Source organism: Branchiostoma floridae, chromosome 15 (genome assembly GCF_000003815.2).
Source record: "Branchiostoma floridae strain S238N-H82 chromosome 15, Bfl_VNyyK, whole genome shotgun sequence".
Taxonomy (NCBI): Eukaryota; Metazoa; Chordata; class Leptocardii; order Amphioxiformes; family Branchiostomatidae; genus Branchiostoma; species Branchiostoma floridae.
This window is the reverse complement of record NC_049993.1, coordinates 8,279,546-8,302,458: the sequence shown is the minus strand read 5'-3', so window position 1 is coordinate 8,302,458 and position 22,913 is coordinate 8,279,546. Positions and strand designations below refer to the sequence as shown.

Here is a 22,913-nt window from a genome sequence, read left to right as displayed (position 1 = left end):
TGTTTGTCAACATGTACATTGTATATGCGTATCATTGTCAGTTGTTGACTGTTAATTAAGATATCACACACACACAGAGGCCTAATCATGTGAAGTCTCAAATATATCTTGACATTTATTTTTCACAAATATCTACGATGTGCCACTTATTCCCAACACTCCCTCTTCTTTAATGTGTTTAAGTTTAAATCTAGTACAATGTTTTTATGTTGGTAAAATATTCCGAGGATCTAAGGCACAAATTTTAAAGGTTTTCCACACAAAAAAAGTCACTGATCAACCACTGTAACACAACTACTTACTAATCTTTGCACAATGTACAAAAAAATAATGTGGGTACAAAAGGTGTGGGTACAAAAGCTATATATATAGCGATGCCTGGAGAAATGGAAAAAGGTATGTCAAGGTACGTTAAGGCACTGTTCCAAAAATCGTTGGCCTTTTAAGAGACAGATTTTGAAATTTGGTCCCCTTAATACTAATAATAGCTATCTGCACACCCCGGAAACCTGCAATGCAGTCAACATCAGTCTTGATTTTGCAATGTGTATGTACCAATAATTATCTTCCTATAACAGCTTTAAATGGATACGATGAAAGTACTCTAAAATGGGAATATACTTACTCTGCTACAATCTATGTAGTCTGGTTACAATATGACTGTGACATAACGAACCAAACTACTGGTATGCACTGCTGAATGAGCCAAGCATTTCTTCAACAAAATGAAAGGACCATTCTCATACAAGTGCCTTGCAATATCCTGAACTAAATTCCATTACATCTAAACACTCAAGACACACAATCCTCTTAGCTACATGTATATTTACAAAAACAAGAACTTAAACAAAACATTAATGATGATACTAGAGTAGGTGAAAAAAATCAAAAGTAAGTAAAAGTAAAAAGAAGGCTATTTTCCTTTACTGGGGCATGAAATGTGCCAAAGAAACTTGATGCTGCTTTTAACAATTTGAAAGCACATTGTGCAAAAATAGATTCTATGATTGTCCAGCACAGTGAAAATCACATAAGACAAAACTGCTACTTTCTGGGTTCTGAAACTGCTACTGTCAGTTCACCTATCTTGACCATAAATAGAGTAAAAAAGATATCGCCACCTCTTCAATACTTGGAAACACTACTCATATGTAAACACAAGACCCTCTGTAACTGTAAGCCTATGGTTTAACATGTAAACTGTAGAAAACTTCTTTAGCATTAGTTACGGCAGGTTCATGGCATACCCTTATTACAATATTATAATGACAGTAAAATCAGCAAGGGGCTGACAAAAGGTGTGAATGTGTGATAGGGTAAGGCGATAACTTTTATGACTTCATATCTGCTGTTTAACAACCTATTTTCTTGTCCAAGACAACACAATCCAACCTACTTCTAATTTAAGTCCATAGACCACCATGCAGAAATATATACAGCCCCATATCCTGGTCTTTCAATACACAGTGCAAAAAAAAAAGAATTATACTATCCCAACATTTCCATCAAAATGATAATATAGATTTCTGAGTCTTATTCACAAGACAGGAGACGAGTACTCTGTTAAAAGACAATTTGATGAACCAGCAGATCAAGCTGGAAAAATTCAAATTTCTGTCTTTTTGACAGGCTCAAAAAGATACAGAAATTTGAAGAGTTTTACCAAGGCACTTAATTTTGCTTCAACAATTTGATGCGGTGTGTAGCTTTACGTAAAAGTTTGCATGCCAGATCCTGTTAAAACCAGTGGCAACATGGCAATAACTAAACATCCTTGCTATCAGTTGAACTTCTGTACTGAGTGGTAGCTTCACCAAGTAATGTACGTTACTTATCAGTACAATCAAGTGCTATCTATATTTGTTCATTTTGCCTCAGGAATACTTACACCACTATGACCACTACACCATTTGTAATTTTGAATCATTGTGCTATTTGAGCCACAACTGCAAATGTCAACAAAACGATTTCCTAACCTATAATGCTGTGAGTTGTGTTTAGCATTTGTGACCTGTATCAAGTATCTAGCTCCATAGAAGAACTCCAATGAGGGTTCCTTTGAGAATTCTATACAGGCTTTTCTTTGATAATAATGTCAACCTAAATTGGCCGACAATCATGTTGGTGTATAATTGAATCATGTTGTAGCATGTTCTTGTGTTTTACAGATGTACCCTGTAAATCCAACATGTAGCCAATAGATGACTACAAATAAAAGCCTGTATAGCGTCCCTGCCGTTAGCACGGTGCCCAGAGATCAATTGAGCCCCACATAGACCAGCAGGGCGATCAGGAATCCCAGCATGCCAAACACATACAGGCCCAGGATGCCCTTCCTGATGTTATGGCCCTGTGGGAAAAATGTATACAATATTCAATATCAGCTCCAATCACAGTATAATCATAATGTTAACACAGTACTATATTCCACCTGAAGCTTATGAAGTGCATTAACATCATGTGAGACAATTGTGCCCAATTCTCTCAAAGGCATTTTGTTCCATTAACCCTATGCCTAATGGCAAGCAAAAATGCACACAAACATACACACACACTCTCTACATTGTACATACTAATAGGCTATTACATTGTACCTTATTTAGATTGATAATCAACTACAATATCTTAAGAAAAATTTTCAAAACAATCAGTAAATCAGTGATATGACAAGAGTGACATACCCCAGAGTAGTTTCCTCCCCGTAAAGGCTTTGACTTTGTGTCACCAGCAGCATTATCCATCTCCATCTCTTCAGCACGGCCAGCTAAACAACAACAACAACAACAATATTGATTTATTTGGAATGGTTTAAGAGCCAGAGCCTCCTTGTGGTAGCTGCTAGTCTTTTCCTTCTGAGAAAGAAATGATTTTCCAAAATTAAACCGCTGATAAGCATACACTGTACATGGAGAAGACAGAAGAGTTTGCTGAAAATCTTTACAAGTACTGTATGTTACTATTCCTTGTGTTTATTATGTAGAAACTATCATATGTTTTAAGTCAAGTAAGTCATCATATGTTTTAAGAAAAGGGAAGAGGCATGTAAACGTTAGATATAGTGATAGCATAGCTCAAGATGTATTGTTTATTCAAATGTAATACTACATGTAATAGTTTAGTATCCCATCATGGGATTTACTGCATTTAGCCCACATGGGCAGGAACATGCAAATAAAGATCATCATATAAAATACAAGCTGAGGTTTGCTGGACACCACTTCAGAAACAGCAAATAGGAAGTAGTGTATAATTTGCTCCTGGGTGTACAACAGTATCTCTTTGACATGTCTTCTTGTGACCTGTACTTAGCCCGGTGTGGCAAAAATGTGCAATAAAAGTTCTTAATTCATTCCTTATTGGAAGTGTACTAACCTTTGGAGCTGGTGGAACAGTTGTGTATCTCCAGGACGATCTCGGCCAGGGCGTGCCAGATGACCCAGCCAACCATGATGAAGGTGGCGGCAGGGGGGAGGTCAAGCGCGGCCAGGTCCATCCCCAGAAATATGGCCACCACTGGGAGACAATAAAGAATAAACACACTCAAATATGTAATAAGCAAAACATTCACAGCCAGACTACAGCAGGGTCCATCCCCAGGAATATGGCCACCACTGGGAGACAATAAAGAATAAACACACTTAAATATATAATTAGTAACACATTTACAGCCAGATGTACTATAATCAAATATGATACTACTACTAACTGTTTTTTATGGGCCATGGGCCTGATGCAAACAAATAAACTAGATGACCCAGAGGTCCACTACAGCAGGCCCATCCCCAGGAATATGGCTACCACTGGGAAACAGTAAAAACATTTACAAATATTCAAATAATGGCCTGTAAGGGCAATCTACGATGCAAAGATTCCATACATGTACACATCACACAACAAAAATATATATACAAGGTTCATTCATTGTTGTAGGAAAGCTAGTTGAGTAGACAATGACTTATGCCCACTACGTGATACTGTACTGTAATCAACTACTATGTAACTTAAGTTTCATACTCAAAGTGTTTATCTTGATCAATATGGATGTTGAATAAAGGAGACTTACCACCCAGGATTCGGGCAACTGTACCAACACCCCAGTGGGCCCAGTTGAAGATAAAACGCCTGGAAAAGAAGAGGAAATTTAGTGTGACAAAAGGAATAAATGCCATTCAAAAACCCTAAAACTATGTAGTGCTTTATATATAGTCTAGGTTACCCCTAGATAATATTCTAGGTTACCCCATCTAAATGTACAATCAATAAAAATAAATACAGTGTCCATGAACAATTCAACAACGTTTCAATGACAATTATAGAAACAATCTGCTGTATCTTCACTTGGACTTTTCTATCTGGAGTAAAGATAAATATCATAGCTCTTCCTGTTACTGTCATATCATTTTGTCATCATGACAATTTAAAAAAAATCAATAAATTAAGACTGAAATACATACAGCTGACTGCAGTGCAGTAAGGCTATTTCAATGTTTGGTGAATGCTTACTAGCATTGGATCTCTAGGAATGACTCCAGCAAACCTAACAGAAAGCCAGAGCTATTCCAGAATACATGTTAATGAGACTTTCAATGGTTATGACAGAAAGCCAGTGAGCTATTCCAGACTACATTGTAAGTGTGACTTACTTGGGCTGATCAGGATGTGGCCGTGCCAGGGCCATGAGGGGGTTGATCAGAGCCAGGATCACCACGATGATTCCCACAATGGCATGGGCACCAGCATGCTGTTAAGGGCAGAAGAAAGGTTAAACAAAAATAAAATTCTGCGCTTAACTCTTATATAACATACTAGTCCTCTACAAAGTTTTAGAATATAACTAGTTTTAGAATCAATGGACTTTTTTTAATGATGACAATCTTTGAAATTGATTCTAAATGGTATGATATGTAATTAAATGATGCTTTGTTTGTTTTTTGGAACATTGCGAAAGGAAAAAAATGATGCCTAAAAATCGTGTTCACTGTTTTCACGCATATTTAAACTTTTAGCAAAGGACAAATTTACACTAATTGATAAGAAGATACAGTTGTATAAACTTTACTAACAGAACAAGTAAATGTCTTTTTTCACAAATATAAAAGCAATCAGGACTTAGCCTTACAAAAGCCCAGAGCCAGTTGTTGTAAGTCATGATGAGGATGAAGGCGATGATAGTCAGGACCACTGTGGTGATCATCATGGCACGGTGGATCTGGGAACAGGGAACAGGGAAAAATCATCAATAAATCTCAGCATAGAGCAAAAACTACATGCTGGCCTGTAAGGGACCGTACGATATTTATCGGGGGGGGGAGGGCTGGTGCGTTGGAAGTCCGATCAAAAATTTTTTTCATGGCCCTCCCCCCCATCTCAAAAAAATTTAACGTGACCCTCCCCCTCCACCCCAAAAAAATCAACATGGCCCTCCCCCCGACAGGCATCATTAAAAGGTTAATCGGTTAAAAACAACCGATAAAAACAGTCTTAAAGTAATATAGACGTCAGGGCACAAGGGCACCCGGCGTCCACCTGGTGTAGCCAGTGTTCTTGCCAGGATTTTTTCACAGCGTCGGGGCAGGGGTCCGGGGGCATGCTCCCCCGGGAAAATTTGGATTTTCAAACCCTCTAAAGCAGAATTTCCTGCAATTTGAGAGGAAAATTATGCCCTTGAGATTGGATGCCGTTTGCCTTTTTCTACTCCCGTTATTCAGAATAAACAAAATAACTATAAGCACGGGGAATCAGCCGTCCGTGATCTGGCCCGGGTATTATTTGTCCAGTCATGTCTATATGAAAATTTTGGGTTATCGATGCTTCGAAACAGGGCTCTAGCCAGTGAGTTTGTCAGCCCATGGAAAAATCCTGCTAATTTTCTTCCGGCATTGACTGAGTAAAAAAATGACTACCTCGTGCGATCGATGGTGCGTCCTCCCGCATCAAATACTAGTAGTTTTTCCAGAGCATAGAATAACGACGCCATCACACCTTGTGTTTTTTTTTTCTATTTTGCCCGATGATTTTACTCAAATTAAATTGGTCGGGTTTTACACGGGCGGGCCGCGCCGTTATTTTCCAGGAGCGTGCGTTCGTTTCCTGCGGCCTCAGGTAACCCCGTTTTCGGCGTGAAATATTTGGCTGGATTTCTTTTTTTACATAGACCAAGAACGTTATACAAATGTACATTATACGAAGGAGGGCGATCTGCTGCGTCTTTGGCAGTGATCAGTGCCGGTGTAGCCTTGAAGGAGTAGCCAGAAAAGACGTCCCAACGTGCTGGGCGCTGCGATCGACCGTCCGTCTGGGGAGGGGGGCGTGCCGCGCCATGTGCCATTGAGTGCACAGCCGACTCGATCGACGCTTGACAACAATATTGCGGCCCCTTTTCTGCCGCAAATTTTGCCCTTTTGAAACAAAAGAAATGTTGTAAAAAAAAAAAAAGTTTATAGCTTTGGATTCTTCGCATAGTTACCGCGCACCGCGCGTAGTTGAGGAAACCGTTTAATAGTAAATTGTTGGGGAAGAAACTTGCCAGACGACACGGGCGGCTCTGGGCGGCTACCAATATATCTAAAACGTGCCGCGCTCCGCCCATGCCCCAGTATAAATTGTAAAGGTAGGATTCCTTCTTATAAAGATAGATTTTTAAAAAGATTCCACACCGGTGGTACAGGTCAGCCTTTCTTTCAGATTTTTTATGGACACACTCACCCAAGCTGAGTGCGTCTTTCCAGAAAAAATAAGTCCCAAGACGGAATGACGTATGCCTGGCGGGAACGCTGGTCCAGGACAGCGCCACTTTTTGGGCGACTTAGGGGGGCGAAGCCCCCCGGAAGCTGTTGCATTTTAGGCTATTCAGAAGGCTTATTTTATCAGTTTTAGGGCCATGTCAAGATATCAAAACAAAAATAGTATATTCTTTCAAAAAAATTAACATGGCCCTCCCCCTATCTTAAAAAAAATTAACATGGCCCTCCCCCCACCTAAAAAAAAATTAACATGGCCCTCCCCCCCTAACGCACCAGCCCCCCCCCCCTGATAAATATCGTACAGTCCCTAAGTACTTGAAACTGCTATCCTTCCTATTGGATACAGATACAGTTATTGTGCTATTTGGCATGTCTTGTTACATGGATGTCGAACCTTTATTGACATAGAATGAAATACAAAGTTAACTGCAGTGCAGTAAGACTCTTTTAATGATCAGAAAATGATTAATCAGCACTGGAATGACTCTGCAACAGAGTTATTCCAGACTACAGCTTCAAGAGATACTTATTATGGACTACTTACAGCAAACCAGACTTTCTCCTTGCAGAGGGTGTCTTCAGGCCAGAGGTGTTTGAAGAAACGTGCCATGAGCACACCGACACTGGCAGTGCAGATCCAGGCAATCATCATCAGGGAACCTGCAACAACACACGCCTGGTCAGAGATGAACACGGAAAGTCATCTTGAACAAGTTAAGCTCACTGAAGAGCAACTCTTTTGCTGATCATGGCTGATGAAGATAGATGCTATACGACAGAATTTACAAGTTGATCGTACCAGTCTACCCTAGCTCTTTTTGACAAGCTTAATGAACAGTGGACCATGGCTTAGTGTCCTGTCCTAAAGCCCCGTCACAAATCAAGAATTGAGCTCGACCGACTTGTTGACAAGCTCCATAACAAAAGGTTGGTAAAAACCTAGCACAGAGGAACCTCCATTCAAGAGGGAAAAGGATTGACTAATTTTTCTTAAAATCTGATCAGGAATCATCATAAACTACAATAACATCAGGCAATATTACCTTCTACCAACTACAAAAAATCTTTTTCTTTCTTTATACTTTTTTTTTTTAAATTAAAACTAAATGTTCCTTTATACCATGTGCCTTGACAATGTCCGGGCTCCCTGCACCAGTCACTTGGGTGTTGCTTTGAAAATCAACCTTACTTGATGAAACCACGCGATTAGTAGCATGGTAGGATATAGTATCTGAAATATAAAAGATGCAAAAAATTTACAACATTCATCTCAACAAATCTTTGATATATACATTCTTTGATATATACATTCCTGTTAAACATATTTGTTGAGAGCACAGGCTGTCTGATCATTGACATGTAAATTGGTGTGTATTAACTGATGGTATTTTTTTTTACTTGTTACATTTTCATCTGTCTTTGGAGTTGAGTGAGCTGCACATACATTTGTAAAGTGAATGATGCTTATATAAATGAGAAAGTTACACAGAGACATAATGTGTTACAAATAGAAAAAATGAATATGCTCAACTTGGTGGATCTCAACAAAAAACTTTCTTGTTTGCAAAGATACACATGTACGAGCTGAACTGCTACCAACATACCCCAGTCCAGTGATATAGATCCTTATAAGCTACAACAAACACACAGTAACTTAATCTACTTGTTGATAGAAGAAGTTTAAACCTACTTCCACTGGTGGATCCCTTCGACATCAGCACGTAGTAATTGTCTCTCAGGTTATAGAACCTGCCGTTATTGACCTTCTCTGACTGTCTCTTCCTCCTGCCAGCCGCAGCGTCGTTGATAGCTCGGGTGAACTTACACGACACAACACCATTCACGTACGACCCGGAAATGGCCGAGATGCCACCCTGGGACAGGTTAGGAGCAAAATTGATCCATGTTATAGGACTCAAAGGTTGGATTCTATGTATAGCTAAATTCTATGAAATATCAATGGCATTTCTGAAACACTGATGAATGTACAATGTACAACTTTAAGATTGACATTAATGCACATCACGTCAAAGTTTGGAAATACTACACACAAGCCATGGCCAATACTATAGTAGTTAAGTATATATGACGTTGTGTATTTGGCTTCTTCTCACTTCTTTGTAATAACAGCAATGTAAGTAATAGGCTAAGTTTGAATAATATCAAAACATGTAATAGGCTAAGTTTGAATAATATCAAAACATGAGCATAAGCATACCTGTGCAGGAAGTAAATTGTTGCTCTTTTTGTATGCAATAGCTTGCAAAGAGCATTCTGCTATATATATATGGCTCAACACCATGCCCATGAGATGTACTGTTGTAGCAAAAAGCAACTCCCTATGGCATGTATACAGACAGAATTCCTTTTAAATTAATATTTTCAAGTTGAGCCTGCTATAATAATACACAATAGCATCTACCCAGAGGGATTGCCAATGCACATACCTGGGTGCTGTCCCTTTCTGGCCTGGTCTTTCCTGGGCTCCAGGTGGAGAAGACAGTGGTACTGCCTGTGTCTGAGTCATACACACACTCATAGATGTCATCCGAACCCTGAAATCATGTAAACAATATTCATATAACTCTCAAGATTTCATTCAGCACTCTAATCCTTGTCAATTACATGTAAGTCTGACCAATGTTGACAATTTCCACCGTGTGATAACTTGGCTCATTGCACAGCTTCCAAAGAATAATTCGAACATGCTTGGCATGCACCATTTTCAAAAATTCAAATACTGGATTCGGACATTGGAACTATGGTTTTTGTTGTAGAAATGTTCTCAACTCCTGGCGCATTTTGCACTGAAGCATTATATTTTCTCAGGAGAATATGACCTAATGAAATACAACATGATGGTGAATTCCGTATCACTCTTGGTCCAAGCCCTCCAACGGGTCCGATCACCTTAAAGTTGGGCAATCCTACCAGCACTATAGGGCTGGTGCCTCAGGTGATACAATGTACAATTAATACATGTCCACCGATCATGAGCAAGTGACACTGGTTGCAACAATTAATGAAACAATGAACAGTAGAAATGTAGAGAGAGTTCATTTGTAATTGGTGTTCAGGCAGGACATACTATTCTTCCAACACTTTTCAGTGTATAGGGACAGTGCCTATCTCCATTTTTATAGACCTTGGGCCACACATGGTCACTACAGTAGTGGTGACTAAACTCCACTGGTAGTGGTCGCGAAACTCCCATTAGTACTGAGCACTTTGGAGTGAAAGCAAAGTCTTTGAGAAAATGATGACCTGGTCCAAAATCAAACACCAAACCTTCTGCAATGCAATGCAAAGACGTTTTTTGTGATAATAAAAAAGACAAATCGTACCATCATGTTATCATCAGAGATGCCCACAGCCACGAATCCGTTGGACGTCCCGCTGACTTCAAACAGTACACTGTTGCCGCTGGTTTGCCAGGAGGAGAAGTAGTCACAAGCCGGCGGGGCACAGTTAGTGGGCGCCTGGTAACAACCTTTGGTGGAGCCACAGCCACTGGACGTCACCTACATGGATCAAGTGAAAAAATGCCATTCAATTGATCAAACCGGATAGTGAGTGTGTGTGTGTGTGTGAGTGAATCTAACTCTGGCCCAATTTACACGAGGCACTTTGAAGGACGTACGTCGTTTGTCCTAGGACAGTGACGTAGGACAGTTTTCGTTTTACACACACCCCTGCGGCGTGCCGCAGTGCGTTGCGACGCGCCACACTGCGTGGCGTTGCCGTGAACTCTGGTGACCCACTCTGGTGAGGCACCACAGTGCGCTGCAACACGTCGTTTTCGTTGTTTACACGGGAAAAAATAGTGTCCTGGCTAGGATGCGCGCCACACGTCAAACTACGTATGTCGTTTTATTTTTTGCCTCGTGTAAATCGTGCCTCTGTCTATTTCATAAACCCTCAAATAACATTCCATTATGTATATGTAGTCTACAACACAATAGTGTTACATGTCATTAAATACTTAAGTTATACTCTCGTCAATAAATCAACCATTGGGCCATACTAGGGGGCTACTCTACTGGTAGTGGAGTGTGTTCAACTCCCATTCTTTTTCAAAGAGCAGAAAAAGAAGAATGTGCCTACTATACCATTTACAGGCCTTATGGAATTGCTAGGTCAGGGTTTGAATCCCCGATCTTTCGAACACAAAAAGCACTCTACCCCATAAGGAAATTTAGATGTAGTTACCCCAATGTCCTGTCCACTAGAGGTTGCTTGTGTGGGTAAAGGCCCAGCTGTGGGGTCCTGCACGTATGCAGACTTCACCTCGCTCACCCAGAAAACAGCCTCTGTCTCGACAACTGTGGCCCTGGAAAAAGGTTAACCACATTACTGTATTAAAGAAACATCTAAGAGCTGTGGGGTAAAATTCACTCTTCATCCCAAAGTACAGCAGCCTGATTAGATTATACTCTAAAACTTAAACTGTAAGCAGCCCTCTCTGGCTGATTAACCAATGCTTGGTGTACCTGTAAGTTGGATCTGGAGGATTGAGGCCATCACAATATGGTTTTGAAATTCATGCACACATTGCCCACTGAGTTTGGAACATCATATCTAAGTGTTAAATCTGGTGGTTTCTATCATAATGGATTGTTACATTTATAATGTGGTTACAATCAAAACTGTTCTGTTTTTCTCTATTGTGTCAAGTTTCCATAGTCATTTCCACAAAGTCCTCTCATTATCTGTTATTTTTTTTGTTACACTACTGTACAGTTCTTCACAGTTACAGGTTTATGTTCATAAACTCCAAGGAAAGGGACAATCAAAGGCCCTGAACAGTAAGAGTCTGTGTTACACAGTGTACTTACACATGTAGCACTGTATGTATCCATAGCACTTGGGGTAACAAGAGTACAACTGTGTTCAAATCAAGAGGCAACAATAAGATTTCACATACCTGAACTGTATGTGTCCCACACGGTTTGCTGGTGCAGTCCATGTCACAGTCACAGTTGTTTTATCTGACCTTCCTGTGTGAGTCACTCCATTCTGTGAAACCAACACATACAAGGTCATAACATGGTTCAGAGTTACTACTTATAGTCTAGAACGTATCACACAGGAAAGGCAATGATTTCCCGCGGTACCTGTGTCTAATGGGTTATGACATCTATATGATGATCATGAATAGGGCTGTGTACCTATTACGTGCACGGTGCTGTATCTGTTACACCCCTAAGATTGTTTCCTAGATACAGATCTAGACCTAAATGATGTGTACCTGTACTTGTACCTGAACAAACTAGTAGAAATATCATCGCGGACACCAATTTTTAAGATTACAGATTCACAAATCCGAATCTGCAAATAAGAATTGTGATAATATTGCAGTTGATATTGAAAATTAATAAAACTTTTTAATCTTCGTACAAAGGTGACAGTTTATCCAAGGAGGTTCTTTAACCTCCTTGGTTTATCACTAAAATACAATAGACTTAACTTACAACACATGTAACCTGAAACTTGAAAACAGACTTTGCCTTACTTGTGAGTTTGCCACACTGCCACAGTTGACAGTTTGGGTGGTGCCAGAGTCAACAGTGGTGAACTGTCCTTGTGCATCTGTTGATCCGGGGGTGCGAGCTTGGATGAAGAACCCCCTGAATTGTGCAGAGTTACCCGTCCTTCTTAGGGTGACTGAAGTAAAGGGAAACAATTATCAGTACACTTTAATGTTACACATTAACTTAGTGCACTGAAGTTTTACTGTCCTACTGCGGTCACTAAACAACTACATGTAGATGAAATTTGCACAATTTGATACAAAACTTAGTTTGTAATGACTGGTACTTAATGTTAGGGATGTTGTATACTATTTTATATATTGTTTTTCTGTACATATGCGGACCGAGTAGGCTATGTGTCAGTTGTAAATTCTAACGCCATTCAGGCTACCATTATGTGTTATGTTGAATCAATAAAAGGTAAAAAAACAGTGATATAAAGAATTTCTGGATTATGTTATAACAGAAGATATGATATATTTTGTAAAATAAAAACTTTAAAAATGGCACGTAATCATTCAATTCAATCAATCATTCGCAGGCATCATAGTCTGATGCATAGCAGCTACAGACATGGAAAGTTCACGCCAGGTTGATCTGTCCTGGGCATACACATGTACATGTACTCCCTCCAGTTGGTCCTGGAGACCCTCGGCTCTTTCAGTGTGTTGAATCTTTACTATTTCATCAAACCTGTAGATCTTACCTTCAATCTCATCCCCGCCTGCGTATGTATCATTGCTGACCACTAGTTCATACGACGGCGTGCTGGTCTGTTCAGAGGGCCCGTGTTGAGGGGTCATGTCCAGACAGGCTGTGGCTGGGGCACCTGACGGGTAAGCCCACACACCCGCTGTAAGGGCCAGCAGCGACACTATAACTCCCAACATCTGGATCAACACAAAGAAGGCCATCAGAAATAGCAGGTTTCATCCGCTTATACCTTGTAAGACTTCCAGTTTCACATGAAACACAAGAAGTGAACAGAAACAAGAAACAGTCTCCTGGCTCCCGGGATTTGAACCTGCGCCAAACACAAGCCGCCAGCTCACAAACCAAATGCTAACCACTATGCGTCGGACCTTTTGCACGGTCATTTTGGCAGCGCTTGAACCCCACTGTTACACACAAACAAAAACTATGAATGTATTGCAACATGCACATTATGTATATTCATACTGATTGAAATAGTGTCACACAAACAGATTAAATAACACAATGCTTAATATAACTTATATCATAAGACACTGATTTTCAGTTTAAGTTAGTTGTTAGGTTCAACATCTATAACGTTTAAAGCACAAATCTCTTCACCTACATGTATACATCATCTGTTCTTGTGATGTCGAGATTAAAATTGTTTATAAAGAAAAAACATAATAATTATTCAACAAGAATGCAGGTTACTCAGACTAGAAGTGGCAAGAAAAACATCACATACAATATGAAGTTATGATTCAATGTGTTAGCTGGAAAAACAACATTATCACACCTACATGAATCTGTCACTCTACATCAGTTACTGTACTATATATTGTTCAGAGTTTATCAAATAGGAAACTGGTACTCTGAGTCAGAACATGATAATGCTTCATATGCATGCACATGACAGTGACACTAATTAAGTATGGACACATCAATAATTCATCACTTGCAAGCTAAGGCATAATGTCCTTTGTTGCTTGATAACTATAAGTCATAACTTCATTTTACATTGAAGATGGAATAAGATTGTACACCGTATGATTTTGTAAAGGCAAAAATTCATCACATGCATGCAAGTGTACCTATTTCACATGACTACAACACACCTAGTCTAAATTCCCAATGCTCTACTTAATGTACAACAATCACAAAGGTGAGTGTGTACATGTAATGGTTCTGCAATACCACATAACTAAAGAGTTCCTTATATAGGCATTTCTTTTACTTTGACATAATACCTCTACCCTTTCAACTACTCATAGTACAATAAGGCAGCAAAATCAGCATGCCCTCTGAGAGCTCTACTCTTAGTAGACTAGACTAGTACATGTATAAGGTTGTGCTCAAAAATGTCAGTGATATACCGGTACCTTCTCTGGAATGTTGCAAACACAAGACCTGTAGTAAGGTCACACCTTAGCCACACCCTGATGCCATATTGTTTGTTACACAACCATACATTCTGAATCCTGTCAATACTACCTCTCAATACCTTAAGGTCAAAATTCATACTGGATAAAAGGTGAGAAATTGTACCTTTTTAATCCGGCAGACGCTCAAGTTTCAACCTGGTTGGCGTTCTTTTCTAACCTTTCAATCTAATCAAACGGAATGACATGAATAACAATAGGTGCAGGGAGCTGTGTCCTTGCCAGGCAAACCTGACTGACAAGTTACCAAATACTGTAAATATTGAAACGTTTGCAGTGGCCCTGAGTTCTTGACCTTATGTACCGTGAGTTCAAAACACTATGACTGTGCATTTCATATATCATTGACAGACAGTACTATAGAATTGTGTGAACCATGGATTTAAAGCGCCAAGAAAATCGCCCTTTATGTAATGCCATAATGACATTAACCACTGAGAAATGAAATGGATATACAGTGCTGCAGCTTAGGTTGTGACGTAGGGACTTAGAGGCTAGGCAACGGCCTTGTCAGACCTATTTTGCATCAATTTCATAACTATACTGGCTATAGCTAGAGAACACAATCGAAGACTGATTGGGAAAACACACAATGTTGTGTACATCCTAGAGACATGTACAGGTTGAACTGGAAGCGTTTGGAGGTTGATGTCATATTACTAGTATAATCCAAGTGCCCTCAACCAATTGAGGATGGGAACATAGGTAAGCTACAATGTATTTACAAGTAAGTCAAACACACATATGGAAAATCTGACTCAGAGTCTGCATTTCTTAAATTAAAATCTCAATATCAGAGCTTTTTGAAGTTCCGATTCAAATCTATCTCCATCTCAAAATGTCACATTATGACAAAAAGTCTTCCTTCAATCATGAATTTCCAAACATTCGGGGCTACTACTACTAGTGAATATCACAAAGAATGTAATATTTTCACATACAGGTAGCATGATGTATGTCATTATGTAAGGTTTCAACAGTGTTGGTTATATAATACTAGTAGTAAGCACTCCTAAATGTACACCTGGTACATTTGTATACACAGATAGACAGCAGGGATCAAATGTTTTCTGGGTCATGGCATTTAAAAAGCTCACATGGACTTATCTCCAAGTAGATCTATGGGTGACAATGCAGTATTCAAAGGACCAACTAGTATCTTACAGTTACTGATGACCCTTCAAGGCTCGAAATTCATTTTTGGGATTAGGTGCACTGGTGCACCTAGCTTAAAAAATTGGGTGAACCAAAATTTTTTTGGGTGCACCACTTAAATTCAAGAAATAACCTTAGTATACAAATAGCAAAACCTAGTTACAAGCTATCAAATTCTTAAACAAGTACCATGGCAGACATTTTTGTTGTCTTTCTAACACTTAGATGTCAAGAATATGATGTATACTGGTATACTTTGATACATAAATCCAAGAAAATATTTGGGTGCACCCTGTGCACCCACAGAAAATAATTGGGTGCACAGCTCCAATTTTGGGTGCACCTGGGTGCACATGCACCCAGTATTTCGAGCCCTGCCCTTTGAATATTACCTTGCTTGGAATATTACATCTGCATGGACATGGTATTTTCTATAGTGATGGAACCTGTACACAGTTTAAGGCCATCACAAAGAGAATGTTTTGATGTGAGAAGCCAAGCTTCATGTACTACTAGTACTTACAGTTGACTGTACTGTAAGTATGGTATTTCTAGATCTTGTCAGACTCCCCACTGCAACTTATAATAGTGCTGCTGTTTTGTGCAGGCAAGGTGCATGTAGACATCAGAAATACCTGCCCAACTACATGTTATTTATTATACCTGCACTAATCTGCATATGAATGTGGTATTTTGAAACCTGCTAGTCTTGACCTTAGACAATATAAACCTGCTGATTCATTCTTACATGCATTGTAACCACGTGTACAGCTTGATACATGAAACTGAATTGTGTGTTTCATTGTTATCTTTAAACCTCTGTTAAGCATGACTGTTCATCTAACCTTTTGTGTCTAAGTAAATAGATAAACTGTTTCCTTAATATTTTTCTGCTCAACAATGCTAAATTGCTCAGTAATGCTAAATATAAACAGTTCTATGGCTCTGGCATCCAAATCTTGACCAACAATTAGCACCGTGTGTGAGCCAACCAGTGGTGCAAAAAAAGTGATGTATTATCAAAAAAGTGTTGTATCTAAAAAGTGTGGAATTATTTTATGCAAATTTTATATAGTACCACACTTTTCAAATAGTACAACACTTTTTCTGCACTATGTGGATATAATCACAGTAATTGAAGGGCTCCCATTGGCTGAGGGGTAGTGGCCATGTTCTAAATCCATTATAAATACTGTTACCAAGTTTTTTTTAACCTCCTTGCTGTTACCAACCCAAGAGCACTTGAAGACTGGGTCACGATTTCTGGATGAATGGATTTGTGGGTGTGCGCACTGAACAGTGACAAGCACTTTATATTCAAAACAGCAATACCGAGAATGAATTGCCTAGGCTTCTGAGAAGGTCACAAAAGGCAGGATATGATCCCTGCCTGTCACTTTTCCTTGGAAATATCCTCTTGTTCCCTGAATTTTGTGACATGCTTCGTGGAAGAACAATAACACAAGTTTATAATGATATAGACGTCACGGTGCAAGACAAGAGTATAACAATAGGACAGTTTGACGAATAGACTAACTAAAGCTTCTGACTAAAAAGACAATATCTTGCTGTTTTTCCATGTAATGTCTTACTAGTATAAGAGAAAACTTAAAGTCAAAATGCATTTGAACTGAACATTTCAAAATATTAATGACATGCAAAATCTATTTTGCTACATATACTTTAAATCTAATAAATAATGCAGTTTGGAATATCATCAGTATGTCTTTGAAGACAGGGTAAAATAACAGCTTGGGACAGTCGAAATTGATAGTAGTGGGAGCCTAACTTCAAATTCTGTTAACTGAAGGGGTATTGCTTCAAACCATGGGCCACAGAAAACATCAATTAGAATTGGTTCAGGTACTGAGCAGAATCTGAAGCATTGAGGCCCCATAACTTAAGAAATGAAGTGGATCTAAAATAGTACAGGTGAAAGTAGAGAGGGCACAGCAAAACAAGCTGAGTCATGCTCTACTGGACATTGGAGTCCCTATAGGCCCACTTGTGCCAGTGTTGAACTAACGGTCAATGGATCAAATAGGCTATAATACTATAGCAACTGTCAACATCGCAGTGCATGGCACTGACTGGTACAGGTTTTGTGCTAATTGCGCTACAGCTATGTTTGTTGTGTATGGAGGTTTTGCTAAAATGCAGTGTTTGAGTTGTTGGTGTCCACATTAGTCAGCTCTTGTTTTTAATAGTATTGTCAGTAGACTGGCAGGAGCTCATGATCAGTTGTGGGAAACATTGCAAAGTTCAGATCTAGACTTGTTGGCAGGAAGTAGTGTTCAGAGATGGTTGAACTTGTTGTTAATCCGACATGACTGTCCAATGATCAATGCAAGAGGCTACTAATTCTAGGACAAGGTCACCAAAGGTGTTTTTTAAACAATAGACATGCAAAATGAATTAAAATTCTATTTGGCTAGCATAATTAATGAACTATAATTTAACAAGACATACAGGAAACTGAATATTTCACAGGGTCGTGAGATCTTTGACTCTTGCTGTAAAGGGGCTGGGCAAGCGTGTGCAAATGCAAAAGAGGGCTAAGGGGCAACTTTAACTGTGTTCATAGTTCACGAGTTGAGTATAGATTTCTTTTTACTATTTTGCAGCCAGTAAGGTATTCAAGTGTCACAATGACAGTAGTCACACTGAAAACAAAATTTACTAGAGCCTTTAGCTGCAAGACTGCCTGTTTTGAATTCTAACCTAAATTTTACAAAATCAACAGGGTCCAGACTAATATTCTTCTACTACATTGTACCATATAAAATAGGTCAAAACATTATGCATATTAAACACAAACTTTCAGTTTTAATTAAAGCATTAACTAAATTACAAACTTCACAATAATCACATCAGAATATACTACTGGGGGATGGGCAAGAGATATTTTTCCCTTGCCAAATCTTTGTCTAACTTCTAAGTCTTGAAATAAGCTGTCTACGGTCTAAACGCTTTCCCACGCAAGTATCTATTCACCTGGCTGTTGTTTATGAACTGGAAAGACCGCCCTAGGTCTATAACTCTCTGTGTACACAACACTTCATGCTTGAAGCACTTCCAAAGGTGCGACATTTGGACATTTATGCACACAATCTAATCGCCAGGACCTTAGGAGTATGAAACCAACTAGATCCCTTTGTTGTTGAACGTATCTACCACTTGCCCCGAGTTTATATGGCTACCATATGTTTTGATTAAGAAAGGCCGGTGGGAGCATAATTTACCTCAGTCAGACTAGTGGTTACAGGCGGCGGTCTGTTCTGCTAAACTTATGGCGTTACAACAGTCATACGTTGATTCCACTGGTTCCAAAATGTTCGTGTTTGATTCCTGCTTACCTTATATCATGGAAGTCGCTGCTACAAGAGGAAGAAACGCCCAAAGCAGGGAGAAACACGGCGATCTTGGTGAAGTGCCCGGCAGCGCCTTCTCGTGCGATTTACGAGGGCGTGTTTTCTTCGTGATGACCTTTCACCTTTCTTTCGGGACAAACCATTGTAGGTTACAATGTCGGGGTGGCAGATGGATGTTATGATCTTTTATTTTGCAATGTGCGATGGGAAGTACATTATGATATTTTTGTAGCACACAATAGACAAGAAAAAATGGTGGTTTTATAATGTAAGGACAGGACGTTAGTTGTTGTTAGATTGAAACCCTACCATGACATATAACGGACTGTCCGTGTTACGTTCCTGATTATATAAATAATGTCTCTTTTCAGTTCAAGGACTGTTTACTGCTGAAAAATGTGATCAAGTGAGCACAAATCATCATAAGTTAGAAAAGGCATCCCGCGAAAGAATAATCTTTTAAGGTAATGTTTTGTTCCCTTTTTTTCACTACACCTACTAGAATATAATATTAAATCGTTTTTGTTTCATTGCATTTATAACGTGTAACTAACTACCCTACATGTTATACGATGCCCAAATTTCATAATTATGATATCATGTACTGTAGTATGGCATCGGACGTTACGTAGGTTGTTATAGCCACGCCCATCAATGAACTTTCGGGTTGTACCACTCAGTAGAATTTCTGCTTAGTCACTCTCATGATCATGTCCAATCTCCGCTGTCCCACCATACAGTTGAGTGGGCGTGTTACTAGTACCACCGCAATGACGTCAATCTACTTGTCTAGTATTTGGGTAAGACTCTTTCTTTGTCAGACTGAATGTCAAACGTTGTGTCTGCGTGGCCTTCAGTTGGTGGGCCGGCCTGCCAGTTATCAAATCCGGGACTATCAGCATTGTTATTGCGTAATTTATCCATTTATGTATACTGTACGTTACATTGTCTATTTATGGGATCACCTTGGTCACTTGGCACGGGATAGTGTTTGGGAAATCGGTGAAGTAATTAAGAGTAAAGTAGAGAAAGTTTTAGCAAGAAATCACAGAGATAGTTTCACCTGCATATGATTTGGCGATGCAGCGTTATGGATCATAATATGTCTACAACTGTATTAAGAAGCGAGAAGAAGTTGAACCTGTACATACTAGCACATAGTAGTCTCTGTAGATGAAAAATTGTGCCTTATAGTTACGACCTGTACTTAGCTTGTTGGAGCATAAATGTACAATAAAGGTCTTTCATTCAATAATTGCCATTGCGCATTTATTTGTCTACAACTGTATTAAGAAGCGAGAAGAAGTTGAACCTGTACATACTAGCACATAGTAGTCTCTGTAGATGAAATTGTGCCTTATAGTTACGACCTGTACTTAGCTTGTTGGAGCATAAATGTACAATAAAGGTCTTTCATTCAATAATTGCCATTGCGCATTTATTTGTCTATCTGTTTATCTTCCTCTCTATATATCTCTCTTCTTGGTACCAAGGTCAACATTGCATCATAGATTAAAAGGCGACACCACACTGTGGGGACATCTTGCGATCAGAGGAGTTTTGCAGAACCCCTACCATTTTTCCTTGCAATATCCTAGAATCAGTTTTCTGATCATCAAACGGCGCTGATGACTCGTCTGGTATTTTGAGCATTTGGTATTATAATAATGAATGACCTTTATTGTACATTTGTGCTCAAACAAACTAAGTACAGGTCGTAGCGCTAGTGATAAGGTACAATTTTGACAAAAAGGTATCTTATCATCTCTACATATGCTAATACATTCTAGTATGTACAAGTTCAACTTCTCCTCGCTTCTTAAAACAGTTATAAACATTATATACCATGTGTCATTGGTTGTTGGGCATTTTGAGCATTTAGTATCGTACATCACAATCATGTATCTACATCTATACGATAACCAGTTGAGTTAATTATGTGTATTCAATGAGAAGTGTAAATGTATGTATGTGTTGGCACCCAATATCAGCAATATCAGCTAAACCCTTCTGGTTTGCCATGTATTGCTTTGTCTGCAATTTCAATCAATCTAAATCTATCTATCTATGAGTAAGAGTTAGAGTTGAATCTAAGGTAGTACAGAGACTACCGGTACCCTGACACTTGGTGACATCAATGAAGAGCACCGAAGCATGCGCGGTTTGATAGAATGCCGCCACTAAGACGTATAAGGAAGAGGTGAAGACGTCCCAGACCTCAATTAACCCAGCATTTGCCGCCAACAAGCCGCTCCGTGACACCTTAACATGGGTCACATGGCTTGGTCACCTATCCGACTGCATGGAGTTTCGTCAGAGACAGGTACATGTCTCCGGTATCAGGTCTTTTCCCCCCAGGTCGTCCGCCAGAACCCCCCCCCCCCCCCTTTCCCAAGTCGTTCCCCCCACCCAGGTCGGTCCCCCACGTCGATAATCAGTTCCCCCATCTCCATCTAAACTCTTTCGATACATTGCCAGATATGCTAAATAAACTAAATTTCACGACAAATGTCCGGGTCCAGAAACTATTCAACATTTCTGAGTGGATTACGGCGGAAGCCGCGGGCTTGGTCAGGCAGACGGACTTACTTCACTTTATTACCGCCCACTAGCACATAGCTCAACTCCCTTAAAGTTTTAGAACACAGATTTTTTTCAATCTTCAGAAACTTCCAAAACGACCCGGGGGTTTCGTCTTCAACAGGACATTTCCCTGGGAGGTCTGGGGGGACTAGAAACCCATGCCTCGTATATTTATACGATTTATTCATGATGGACATGATATATGGTATCTTACGATCTGCGCATATTGTGCATTTTTGGACACTGGGTGTTGTATGACTTGACAGTGTGTTAAATAAGTTAACGTTCCTAGTATAAACGTTATTTGTTCTACACATACTTGTGTTCACCAATGATTTTTAATAGCAAGGCGAACATTTATACATATATTTTCGCCCTTGAAATCTGAGAATGGCATTGAGGATCTTAATTGCGTTGTCACTAACACATCTTCACACCCCTGAGACGTCTTGTTCAATCACCACTTCACTAATTCTGATTGCCAAGACAGCGTCGCGTTGTGTTTAGAATGCGTTCGCTTATTTTCATCCCAAGGCGCTGGATAATCCAATTACCTTCTCAAGGTGTCCTTCAGAAAGTGAGGCAATAAAACGTAGTTTTCGTCAGCAATACCAGAATCAACACACAAATCATCATTGCAAGTAATGAGATAACGGCATCATGAAGTACTAGTAATCTTACGAGTTTTCACCTCCTAAGAATGTTTTACTGCAAAACCATACACGAAAGCTAATTGCAAACAAAGCAAAACAGTGGTACACGGCGCGTGTATGCCTAAGAGATATATAACATTATGTATAGAGAGAGGAAAAGAGAAGATTTGTGAGTCACTATACCATATACTATACCACTATATACTATACTATACTATACTATACTATACTATACTATACTATACTATACTATACTATACTATACTATACTATACTATACTATACTATGCGTACGTCCTACGATAGAGATACGGTAACGAATTGAGGGCATTCTTGAAAAATCGTAGATGTACCGTAATTTATGTCGTACAATGTTTGACTCTGGCATACCTGCTTCAGAAAGCCGTGCTATAAAAAGTCGTGTGATCGATATATACGACTGTTACTCAGATGGCGTACAAAGCAAAATCGACAGGAGGCGTTCTTAAGGGGCACTCGTATCTCACTGCGGCAGAGCGATCTGAAGAGCGCTCGACGAAGTTGATGGATTGATGGATTGAAAACGAATACTTCCACTCTTTGTCTGATTTGTTGTCTTTTTGTCATACGTTTTGAAAGATGTTCGCAATATAAAGCCAAGGATAACATAAATTGATGATCAATTTAGAGCACGGTGCCGCAGTGTAGTGAGATATCGCCTTCATAGAGGAAGCTGTGCTTTGAGAGTACATGTATTTCCACG

At 39.4% G+C, this 22,913-nt stretch overlaps 1 protein-coding gene across 4 annotated transcripts in view; it reads right to left on the bottom strand.

Moving 5' to 3' along the window:
• Positions 1–95: 95 nt before the first annotated feature.
• LOC118431394 (putative ferric-chelate reductase 1) overlaps positions 96–22,913 on the bottom strand; it is a 35,804-nt gene continuing 12,986 nt past the window's right edge. The window contains exons 1-16 of one of the 4 annotated variants that reach the window (XM_035842588.1): positions 18,921–19,075; positions 12,981–13,164; positions 12,256–12,407; positions 11,668–11,759; positions 10,953–11,073; positions 10,088–10,264; positions 9,191–9,298; positions 8,434–8,617; positions 7,864–7,974; positions 7,288–7,403; positions 5,120–5,209; positions 4,644–4,741; positions 4,064–4,122; positions 3,373–3,513; positions 2,682–2,764; positions 96–2,350 (exon numbers count right to left, since the gene is read on the bottom strand). In XM_035842588.1, coding sequence (XP_035698481.1) covers positions 2,258–2,350; positions 2,682–2,764; positions 3,373–3,513; positions 4,064–4,122; positions 4,644–4,741; positions 5,120–5,209; positions 7,288–7,403; positions 7,864–7,974; positions 8,434–8,617; positions 9,191–9,298; positions 10,088–10,264; positions 10,953–11,073; positions 11,668–11,759; positions 12,256–12,407; positions 12,981–13,164 — 1,809 coding nt within the window. In that variant the 5' untranslated portion in view covers positions 18,921–19,075 and the 3' untranslated portion in view covers positions 96–2,257. Of the gene's footprint in view, positions 2,351–2,681; positions 2,765–3,372; positions 3,514–3,549; positions 3,612–4,063; positions 4,123–4,643; positions 4,742–5,119; positions 5,210–7,287; positions 7,404–7,863; positions 7,975–8,433; positions 8,618–9,190; positions 9,299–10,087; positions 10,265–10,952; positions 11,074–11,667; positions 11,760–12,255; positions 12,408–12,980; positions 13,165–14,515; positions 14,642–18,920; positions 19,076–22,913 lie in introns of those variants that run through there. The other 3 variants (XM_035842589.1, XM_035842587.1, XM_035842590.1) reach the window with 3 other exon arrangements.